Source organism: Pelobates fuscus, chromosome 10 (genome assembly GCF_036172605.1).
Source record: "Pelobates fuscus isolate aPelFus1 chromosome 10, aPelFus1.pri, whole genome shotgun sequence".
NCBI classification, from domain to species: domain Eukaryota; kingdom Metazoa; phylum Chordata; class Amphibia; order Anura; family Pelobatidae; genus Pelobates; species Pelobates fuscus.
In genome coordinates this window covers 28,757,865-28,769,783 of record NC_086326.1, presented here as the reverse complement: position 1 = coordinate 28,769,783, position 11,919 = coordinate 28,757,865, and the positions used below count along the sequence as shown (strand labels likewise).

Sequence of the window (11,919 nt, the reverse complement as noted above, 5' to 3'; positions counted from 1 at the left end):
CGCGGAAGCGGCCTCTAGTGGCTGTCAGGGAGACAGCCGCTAGAGGCTGGATTAACCCTCAGTGAAATGTAGCGGTTTCTCAGAAACTGCTATGTCTTCAGCTGCAGGGTTAAAACTAGAGGGACCTGGCACCCAGATCACTTCATTGAGCTGATGTGGTCTGGGTGCCTATAGTGGTCCTTTAATGATACCCATACCAAACTTGTAGTTGGTTTTCCAAAAGGTTTGCCATAACAGATAAATATATGCTACATGAATTGGACGGATCTGAATCCATTAAGAAAATAAAACAAGAAAAACCTAAATGTATTCATAGCAAATTACATTGATAGTATAGTACATTATATATTATATATTATATAACGGTTTTTAAACAACATTTTCCACAGTACAAAAGACAATACGTTTGACATTTAGTAGCATCTATTTTAATGTATATCCCATAAAAGGTAAAGTTGTATTGTAACAAACTTGTCAAATGCAAAAAGAGCAATAATTGTTTAACAAGTATAAACATTAATCATATAAATATTGTCAATAGATCCTCTGAAACTGCTAGATTACAAATATTAGACTGGCTTTATACTCATTCCTAACATTTAAGAAAACATGTTTCACTTTCAAAATGACATGTTTGAGTAATATTGAAAAATAATAGTTTAGGGAACATGGAGTCATACAATGCTCTTGTATTAATAAGGCAAATTAAGGAAACAAATATTAAAACAAAGAAATATTAATTTCTTGTGTGACAGAAAAAAAAATCACATCACAATCAAATTAGGTAGACCATATAAGACATAACGGAAAATGGACGGGTTCTCTGGAGTGTGTTTTAAGTCACAAAGGCTTAGAGAAACATCTTCTTGCTTTACCTTAGGCATATTGTCATCTATATTTACTGCAAAAGAAAAAAAACAATTTTATTATGGAAAATCCAAAACAACAACTCTACAGAGCAAAATACCAGTGGTTTGTCTCACAAAAAACAATGCACAAACTAAAAAATGGGGCAATACTTCCTGCAGGGTGCTCCAATTAGGGAGGGCCAATCCCTGAAGACATGAAATGAAGAAAAGAAATATCCAGGTGTGACAAACGCCCCTTCTCACGTACGTTTGCCACTGACTCCTGGCCACCGATAATGGTCCAGGTCTGGGACACCATTTAGGAGTTATTATATATGAAGCGGGATAGAGGACCTAACTACACTGCATGGATCTGAGTGCTAGTTGGAGAACTTGGGCGCTGAGATCAAGGCTTTTTAACAATGTATTGTTTGTGGGGTCCCCTTGTGTATTCCATGGGAGAATGGCTACCGTTTTGCCCACACACACAAAGACACCAGGGACTGTCTTGCACCCACTTGTCCAGCCACATTGGACCCCCAAGTACTTGGACTCAGGGGGTCCAACAGACTTGTGGTGGGTCTGGCCACAAGTCTGTATATTTCTATGGGGCAGCCATTTTTGTGACTGTTTTGTGATATCGCCGTATTGTGTACCTGTATGCTACATAGAGCAGTGTTTGTGTGTGTCTGTATATGCAGCTCTGGGGCAACAAAGGGGGGCGGGGGGGGCAGCAGCTCTATAAACTATAAAGTATAGTTAGGTGTGAAATGTATTCTGTGTGTTAATCAAGTTAAATGCTGCACAGTGAGTTACCACCTGCTGTGGGAGCCAGCAAATTGATCTACTACAATAAAGGGCTGTGTTGATGTAACCAGATATTGCTCTTTAGGGACAGGGGGTCCAACCAAGATAACCTTTTGGTGTCATTGTGTGTTGGCACAGGTGGAGGTGGTAACTAGTGTAAGGAATTACTTTGTTGCTTTGTAGTTCTTTCTCTGTGACCTGTTCTGTATTCTGTGTGTGTGTATTCAGCAGTGTGTGTATTCAGCAGTCTCTGTGTATGTGTATTCAGCAGTCTGTGTATTCAGCAGTCTCTGTGTATGTGTATTCAGCAGTGTGTTTATTCAGCAGTCTGGGTATTCAGCAGTCTCTGTGTATGTGTATTCAGCAGTGTGTGTATTCAGCAGTGTGTGTATTCAGCAGTGTGTGTATTCAGCAGTCTCTATGTATGTGTATTCAGCAGTCTCTGTGTGAGTATTCAGCAGTGTGTGTGTATGTGTATTCAGCAGTGTGTGTGTATGTATTTATTGCATTTGTTTTAGGCACCAATAAATATAAGCTTAATTTATTGATAATTACACTTTTATATATGTGAGTGGTTGTGTAGGCAGGGCCCTAGTGCACTGCTTTGCCCAGGGGCCTATAATACTGTGCTGGATATTTCTTTTTTTTTTTTATTTATTCCCTAGCATTCCCTAAATAGTGTATAAATGTTTATCCAAAGGGTAGGGTATTATTGTATCCTCTAATAGGTTATAGAAAATAACCACTATCTGGGACAATATAATAATTTATGTGTTGATTCCCTTTGTCACACTTGCTTAATCATAAATATAAACCAACTATTCAATGCCACATTATATACCCGTTCCCTTAGCACTATGTAGGCATCAATACCATGTATACATGATAACTCATTCTAGCTCCGAGCAGTTTAATCTGGATAATACATGCAAACTCCAGACAATGGAAAAGACTAAAACAGCTGGTAACAATTTATATTATATAAAACAATGAAGTTTACACCATGTGCAGTTATTAATGATAACCTATTACCTACCTATTACCCTCAACCAGATTTATTCTTTCAACACATTAAAAGAAAGACATATACCACATTGCACTCCAATATAACCATACGCTCCTATAGAGGCCTTTGGAAATGGATGAGGGTTTGCAACTGATTAGCTTTTCACCAACGTCATTGCTTAATAAAGGAATAAGTATAGAGAATACTGACTTCCTGTCACAGGTTCAGGATCCCTTCCAGGTTGTCTTGAACTTTGAACTGTCTGCCCGGTTGTCTTTCCATGTTCTAAGAGATCTATAGAGGGAATAGTAATCTCAGTTACTACAGCAATATGTTAAATGTTAATTGAATCACTTTCATTTCAGTCTCTTCCCAAAATAGCCATCTGATAAGACTTCAACACACTATACAGTTAACCTTACACTATAATGAATTAGGTACACGTTCTAGAATTAAGAGAACTTTAACATTGTTTTCTGAGTGATGTTCTGGAACGTTTGCTAAAGTATCTCTAGTGGCTTTGGGATCCAAATTCACATCACTACTGGGGTAGACGAGTGAGCTTAAGATCAGAGGACGAACAATTCAGGCAGTATTTTATGTTTTAAATCCAGTGTATGCAATTGGCATTGATTCTATGGATTTCTATAGGTTCAAATGTTTCTATGGCTCTAAAAACAGCACACTGTAGCTTAACCAAGGTGTTTGTGGTATTTATTTAATTGAGGACATGGCTAAGAAAAGGAGAAGAGACTCCAGCACGTAATATACAATTCTGATTATTCTGACATCATTAATTGCCACTGAGTGCCACCGAGAGAGGCACATAGAGTAAAATAATCCAAACACAACAATCGTGTGATCATGGAACAGATTAGAAAAACCAAAAACCATATTGGGAGAATAGAGAAGAGAGTTTAAATGAAATGGAAAAAAAATCCCACATAAAACGACTTACTTTCTGCCAAGAAATCTATTTTTTTAGCATTCTGCTCAAGGGTTGTAAACCATTGATTTAGCATGACAGCACGAAAACCGGAAACGCTGAACAACATGGCAGTCTCTACTGGTCTTTCCAATGCCACGAATGATGCACTAAAGATAATAGCAAAAATAGTCAATTACTTTTTTACATCTTTCCTTATATTTTCATTAGTTCAATGCCTTGATGTCATATAACTAAGCTGAATGTGACTTGTGATAAGATATGTGGCCCCAAACTATTAACAGTAAATCAAAACAAAAACATATATATGGTTAAAAAATAGATCTTGCGCACCATTTCTTGTAGCTCACCTTTTTTGTACATCAGCCATTGATATCCTTGAAAAGCTGTGATGTGTCCTCACCATATCTAGAAGGACCAGTAGCTGACACTCTGAAAAAAAAGAAGTTTAAAACACATGATAAACTCAAAGAGTGCTTATAAAACATAAAATATTTTTTTCTTGATATTGCTCAAGATGAGTAACATTATGTTTCCAGCACTATTTAATTAATTAATAATAATGCATGACATTTAGATAAATCATAGTATTAAGATTTTCAGTGCTGGTTAGTGTGAAATAGCTGTAACACAGATACAGACAGCTACTGTTTACACCTCAGGATACTGCCCCCAAAAAGCGTAGCGTAAACACATCATTAGGCGCTTTCCGCACAGTGAGAGCTGGCCTGCTTTATTGGCAGTCAGCCTGGAGTTCATTCATACCAGGCTGACAAGCCAATTCTTTGGGCAGAAACACCCCCTTGACAGGCAGGAATACCACCTTTGGGCAGGAGCATAGACACAATTCGCGTCATTGGTCTGCTTCCTTTTAACCCTCTTACTTGTGTTCTCCTTTTGAAGGACAACAATGTTGGGGAGTATGAAAATTACCATACTGAATTTTTATAACACTTTGCATAGAAATAAATATGTTTGCACGATGTATTGCCTATTCATATATACACTGAACAAAATTATAAACGCAACACTTTTGTTTTTGCCCTCATTTTTCATGATCTGAACTCAAAGATCTAAGACTTTTTCTATGTACACAAAAGGCCTATTTCTATCAAATGTTGTTCACAAATCTGTGTAAGTGAGCACTTCTACTTTGCCGAGACAATCCATTCACCTCACAGGTGTGGCGTATCAAGATGCTGATTAGACAGCATGATTATTGCACAGGTATGCCTAGGCTTACCTTTTAACCCTGAAATATTTCTATTGCATTTTGAACTAATTAATGCCAATAAAAGTCTGAAAATGTTACTTATACATATATTGGTGGCAGCAAAATGTCTTGTTGCCCGATACTGGAAACAAGAAATACTGCTCAACTGTTTTTTTAATAAAACAACAATAAAACAACAATTACTGTTTAAGTTAAAGATGGAAAAAGGATTAGCTAATCAACAAGATAAATCTAAGGAGCATATTGAAAAATGGATAGATAAAATAATTATTTCTCCAATGAATGCATTTGGAAAGCTCTTTTGTGACCATAATGCCCATGCAAACTGAATTGTATTGTTTTTGTGACTGTATTCCGTTTTCCAATTACTTCTAATAATAAATGAAAGGCATTGTTTAGGTAGGACTAGAAGAAACTTAATGTTTGTATGTAAATGTGGGTAAATGTGGGTTGCAGACTGTGGAGATTATCACATATGTTAAGAATGTGTCATTGTGATTTGTATGTGTGAAGAGTTGTACTGCTTCTGGGTGGCAAACTAAGTTTAGCATGGACCTTTGTTAAATAACAATAGAATTCTTCTTACTGGTGGCCTCCTCCAAGTTTTGGAGAATCTGCCTGTAACTACAGGTGGACCCACTAAACAGTACATTTACAGGCAAATGTCAAGGTATTTTCTATGTTTCTCTGCATATTTATATATCATCTATATAATACATTAATAAATAAGTAATCCCCCCACTCCTGTTTCCCTTAACATCAGAGTAATAACAATCTAATTCATTTTGTGATATATGCCAAACAGGTCATTAGCACATCACCCCTCCTTCCCAGAGTTTTATGGTTCCTCTTATTGTGTCCAGTAATGTTAACTTTAATTTCTAAGTTTTCCAAGTGATAGTAATCAAATGGATACCTGCTATTTCATCTCATCTGCCCACAGAGAGCTCAATAAAGTTATGCATAGTCACAGATCACATACAAAAATGTAAATCTTTTTCCATTTTTTTTAAGTGATGGAAATATTAGAGGTGGTTCAGACATTCTCAAAATATTAGCAAATTTTTGTAAAATATTTTTTTGTCTCATACGTTTTCCTAAAGCCTCATACATTTCAAGATTTTCTCCAGGGCAAAAATATTTCAAAATTGTTTTGAGCCTTATAAAATTAAAATGTTCAGTGAGTGGTGAAGAAAATGTTTCTCTGATAAATTCAAATGTCATGATCCTAGGACCTACCATTACATCTGCAATTTTCTCAATACCCGCATTGATCCAGAGGTCTAATTTTAGATCTTTAATATTATACATAAGAATTTTAAAAGGTAAGGCTTTAATTATAAAGAAAAAAAAAAAAAATATTTTCATATCCTTTTTTTTTTTTTATCTTTAGCCACACTTTGGAATAGAATTCACCACAATACTTCCAGAACGTAAATTGAGAAGGGAAGAGTTAGACTCTTGCACGGACCAAAACAATTTTAACATTTTAATTTTCTCCGGAAGACCTTGTTCAACCTCATACCACCGTTCTTTCTTAGATAAAGCCATTTGTGTAATAATGCTATGGAATAAGAAACTCGCTTTATAATATTGTTGGATTAATGGGAAACCCACACCCCCCTGTGTTTTTTTCAAGGCTAGGTATTTAATGGCCATTCTTGTTTTTTTGCTTTGCCATATGAATTTTAAAAGAGCGTGTTGGATCATCATTAGCCAGCTCTCAGGGATGGGGAGCGGTATCATTCTCATCATGTAAAGCCACTTTGGAAATATGTATGTTTTTATAATGTTTACTCTAGCCCACCAGGAGAACTCCAACAATTTCCACTCTTTCAACGATGTGTTTGTTTGGGAAATTAAAGAGAGGGAATTACATTCAATTATCCTAGTTGGGTCAGAGCACACTTCAATGCCCCAGTGTTTAACCCCTTAAGGACCAAACTTCTGGAATAAAAGGGAATCATGACGTGTCAGACATGTCATGTGTCCTTAAGGGGTTAAAGAATGTTTTGACCACACACAAAAAAAATCAAATTTTTCTTTAATTTAGTTTTTAACATAATTAGAAGTATTATCATTAGAAATATTTTATCCGTATTTAATTTATATCCTGATACTTTGGAAAATTCTTCTATTGTTTTTAAAATAATGTTGTTACTGATTGACTACTTGTAATGTTAAAACGACATCGTCGCTGTACATATTTATCTTTATGTTACTTGAGTTGGGATTAAAACCTCCGTTGTTTTGTCTTATGACTGCGGCTAACGGTTCCAAAGACAAAATATAAAGTAAAGGGGAGAGGGGGCACCCCTGCCTAGTTCCGTTAGTTAACGGAAACCAGGCAGACGCAAAACCCTGACCCAATACCCTGGCAGTCGGGGATGTATATAATGCTTTTATATGTTCAAGGAACCCACCCTCCAATCCAAACGCCGACAATGAAGACCTTCGGAACTCCCAGCTCCCAGGTCAAATGCTTTTTCTCCATCTAATGAATTGGTCAGAAAGGGAGTTCCCGAAGACTGTACGGCGTGTAGAATGCCTATAAGTCTTCTAGTGTTATGAATTAACAATCTGCCCGGGATAAATCTCACTTGTTTTCGATTTATCAGACAATGAATTATTGTTTTTATTCTCTTTGCCAACATAGAGGAATAGCGTTTAATGTCTATCTTCAGCAGTGAGATGGGGCGGTAATTTGTAATGAGTTCTGGGTCTTTATCTTGTTTCGGTATCGGGACGATATTTGCCTGCAATAGCCCTTTAGAAATTTTAGTTGAATAACCTAAGGCATTAATCGTTTCCAACAAATCTGTTTTTATGTTGTTTTCCTTTAACTTAGAAAAAAGATTATTAAATTCATCCGGCCCCGGTGTTTTTTTGTTTTGTTTTTAATTTGTCAATACAAGTTATCAGTTCTGTTTCTGTAAATGGTTTATTTAGGTTGAGCAATTGGTTTTTAAGAGATGTTATTAAAGAAGTTCCTAATATCTGTTTTTGACGGCCTATTTATTAGATTGTACAGTTTTTGGTAGAAAGTACTAAAGTCTGCGCCTATTTTACCTGGTCTCAATAGCGTAACATCCCTGTTGATTATCCTATTCATGATTCTTTTCGCTCTTTCTTTTTTTTTAGACCATTAGACATGTTTGTCAGCTTTATTCCCTAGATGGCACCATTTCCTTCTTAAGAAATGTAATTATTAGCATCTCTCATTAATTTGTTTTTCAATATCTGATACTTTGTTAGAAAGTTGTATTGAGGGAGCTAGTTTGTTTTGATAGTGTAAGTTGTCTAGGTTTATATATAGCTCTGCTAAGTTTATAAATGTATCTGTATTAAAAAAAATTCCCTTAGATGTTAAGTTTATCAAATGGCCTTGTATAACGCATTTATATGAGCACCAAGTGACTGAGGCCGTTACCTCTTTCCCTCTGTTTTCACTAAAAAACAAGTCTGTTTGTTCTTGAATGTATTTCACATGCATGTCATCTTTTAACACCCAGTCATTCAATTTCCACTCTGGTCTATATATTTTTAATTTGATCGTCTAAATCCATAATTATCGGGTTATAGTCGGACCATGAAGTCGTAGTAATAAAAATCTTTTTAATGGCTTTTGCTACAGATCTATCACCTAATATCAAATCAATTCTAGAATATGAGTTAAAAAAATTAGAACAACACGAGAAATCTTTTTTGTTGGGGTGGAAGAACCACCAACAGTCCAACAGAGCATGCAGTTTAATAACGTCCGAGAATCTTTTAGCATTATTTATTAAGTTCCTGTTTTCTATTTTCTTTTTCCAGTGATCTTTTGTCTAAGTCTGGGTCTAAAATACAATTAAAGTCTCCCATAATTACTATGTGACCTACTTTAATACGCTCAATTTTATGCAGGACTTTTTTGATAAAAGAAATTGGAGATGCATTTGGCGCATATATGTTAGCTAGCGTGTATTTTTGATTATTGATTTCACACACTAAAATAATAAATCTGCCTTCACTATCCAAAACTTTATGATTAATTTTCAAAGCAATATCTTTCGAGAAGACAAAAGCAACACCTCTTTTTTTTTTTAAGAGCTGCACTTATAACTATGGGAAAATGTTTTGACTTTTCGTGGATAATTCTCTTTTCATGTGATCTAATATCGTATATCTTTTAAAATTTGAGTTAATCCCCTGCGCATTAATTGTAGCCACTCTAATGGCCATGTTTTAACCGAATTCCGCTCCCATCTGGAGGGACTAGTAAACGCATCGCTGTGTTGTTATTTTGTTAAAGTGACACTATAGGCAACATGTTTTCTTCATTTTAGGTCTTTTCTGGCAATATTCGGATTGATCCAAATATTTTTGCAATCCAAACTAAATCAATTTGCAAGAACCAAAACGTTTTGCCATGCACAAGTCTAACCTGTACCATCACCAATGCATTCATATCTTAATATTTTATGGTGCCTTATAAGGACCCTTTAAACTGAAGTGGTGACTTACAGTATTGCAAATATGATTAAACAAACAAAAAGAAAACAACTAATTCTGGTTCTCATTAGTAAAGTATAATATTTAGCTCACTACAATATCTATATCCTAATCTATCCCATAAATACCTGTCTTCCTAGCGTTTGCTGGACTGTTTCCTGTAAGTTCAGACAAAATAACATTAATATGTAACACATTAGCATAAACAGAATGACCGATTGTGTTGCTTTTTGTTTCCCCACAGTCATGCTATGGCTGTTAAGACCTGAACATTTCTAACCTGAATTCCCAGATTTTACGTTAACGTTGTAGCAGAATAAGCGCTTGCACCTCTCCCCGCTGATTATTTTGAAATATTTTACTATGCAGATTTATAATACTAAAACTGTTTCTCAAATACTTTGAAGCTTGATAATGTTGCCACACACAATGTGGACATTTAGTTAATACAATAAAAATAGCTTAATTACTTCAAGTTCATATTATCTTTTCATATTCCTTGTGGAAAGACTGTAATGACACCCATAGTTAAACAGTAATAAACATCTTGGTGTCTCCCATTAATTGGCACTAAACAACTGGAACATTACGGGTTGCTTAAAACACCATGACTGCTTCAGTGTTTTGAAGTGATCATGGTGCATGAAGTCTGAATGTGCAGTTTTTCCGTATGAAGCCCTACACATACTGATTTTTTTACTTCGCTGCTGGAAGTGTAGCTCTACCTCCGGCAGTGTCATTAACCAACTCAGAACTCCTGCCCCAGGCTGACTAATGTTTATTCTGTGCATATTCCTTGCACAGACGCTCATTTATAGTCTGAAAGCAGTCAGCTGACACTCAGTAAATGTATGAGCGGTATTAGTGACATCTGGCATCTGATGCGCTGCAGAAAGTAGATGTACATCACTAGACAAGAGAATCTGGTTGTCTTGAAGGACCCAGGTGAAAGTGCACACCATTGCAAAAACTCATTGCATGGCATCATAACCACTACAGCGGGCTTCTAAATGCCAGCACTGGATTGCTCTTTGACTCCTCCGATGTCACAGCATGAACCGGTCTTCCCTATTGGAAAGTATTGAAACAATGCTTTCATATTAGGATTTTGAAGACATGTGACATCCTCATACATACGTATAGCATTGTTTCTCAGAGTTAAACTGTGTAAATCGAGGAAGTGCCTCTAGTAGCTGTCTGGAAGACACCCACTACAGCTTGTCTTTATCCTGTAATGTAAACATTGCAGTTTCTCTGAAACGGCAAAATTTTACATTGCAGTTATAACGGGACAGGGGCACTGCACCCATACCACTTCAATGATATGAAATGCTCTGGGGGTCTATAGTGTTACTGTAAAGCCAAATCCTCAACTGCACACGCTTGAAATGGCAACGAAATTAAAACTTTAATTTTTTATTAGCAATTTCATTAACATGGATATCATTTTATTCCATTTATAGACAGACCACGATTTATGTATCAGTGTTATTTATCCTTTAAACTTTATAGTATGGCTGTGATACATTAAAACCTCTTCTAAGGCTTTAAGGAACACTATAGTCACCAGAACAACTACAGCTTATTGAATTTGTTCTGGTGAGTAGAATCAGTACCTTCAGGCTTTTTTCTGTAAACACTGTCTTTTCAGAGAAAATGCAGTGTTTACATTACAGCCTAGTGATAACTTCACTGGCCACTCCTCAGATACCTGTTAGAGATCCTTCCTGGGTCATGGCTGCCTAAAATTAATCCAAACATTCAGTATCTCCTCCCTCTCCATGCAGACACTGAACTTTCCTCACAGAAATTAATTGATTCAATTAATCTCTATGAGGAGATGCTGATTGGCCAGGGCTGTGTTTGAATCATGCTGGCTCTGCCCCTGATCTGCCTCTTTGTCAGTCTCAGCCAATCCTATGGGGAAGCAATGTGATTGGATCAGGCTACCACTTCTGATGATGTCAGCAGACTGCTTTTTTTTTTTTTTTTAGGCAAACAGCATGCAGATCTACAGTTTGTGGCTTGAATACACTAAGACTTTGCTATATTTATGGAGGCATGAGGGGCCCAGGGGGGCTAGATGGTGGTTTTAACACTATAAGGTCAGGAATATATGTTTGTGCCTGACCCTATAGTGATCCTTTAAGGTTATAAACTAAATGCACATCAAACTAGAATTTGACGGGCCTGTTAAACAAATAATCTTCTTGCTACACTATGCTCCACTTTGTTTCAAAACTATTTAATATTGGCAAGGAAACATCCTTTTTAGCATTTAAATTGCATTTTTTCACAATGTAAGCAAAGCTTTTTGAACATTTAGACAATTTATTAATTTTGCAAAATGTCACTACATCGAGAAGAGCACATTCAGAAATAAAAACTGTTTGCCTGAAGGTTTAAGCTTTAGGCAAGATAACCCTCCACCAGCTGTTAGACTACAACTCCCATGAAGCATTGGAAACTAAAGTTTTATAAAAGGTGTAGTTCTAGACACTTGTGTCCTATCCCTACCAGGGCCGTCTTAACAATATTATAGACTCCCTGGCAAAGCAGTGTACTGGGGCCCTGCCTACACAAC

The 11,919-nt window shown here is 36.3% G+C and overlaps 1 protein-coding gene across 1 annotated transcript in view; it reads right to left on the bottom strand.

Moving 5' to 3' along the window:
- Positions 1 to 405: 405 nt before the first annotated feature.
- Positions 406 to 11,919, bottom strand: part of CFAP46 (cilia and flagella associated protein 46) — a 154,648-nt gene continuing 143,134 nt past the window's right edge. Inside the window, exons 56-59 of the mRNA XM_063433591.1 lie at positions 3,958 to 4,039; positions 3,620 to 3,756; positions 2,872 to 2,955; positions 406 to 901 (exon numbers count right to left, since the gene is read on the bottom strand). Coding sequence (XP_063289661.1) covers positions 765 to 901; positions 2,872 to 2,955; positions 3,620 to 3,756; positions 3,958 to 4,039 — 440 coding nt within the window. The 3' untranslated portion in view covers positions 406 to 764. The remainder of the gene's footprint in view (positions 902 to 2,871; positions 2,956 to 3,619; positions 3,757 to 3,957; positions 4,040 to 11,919) is intronic.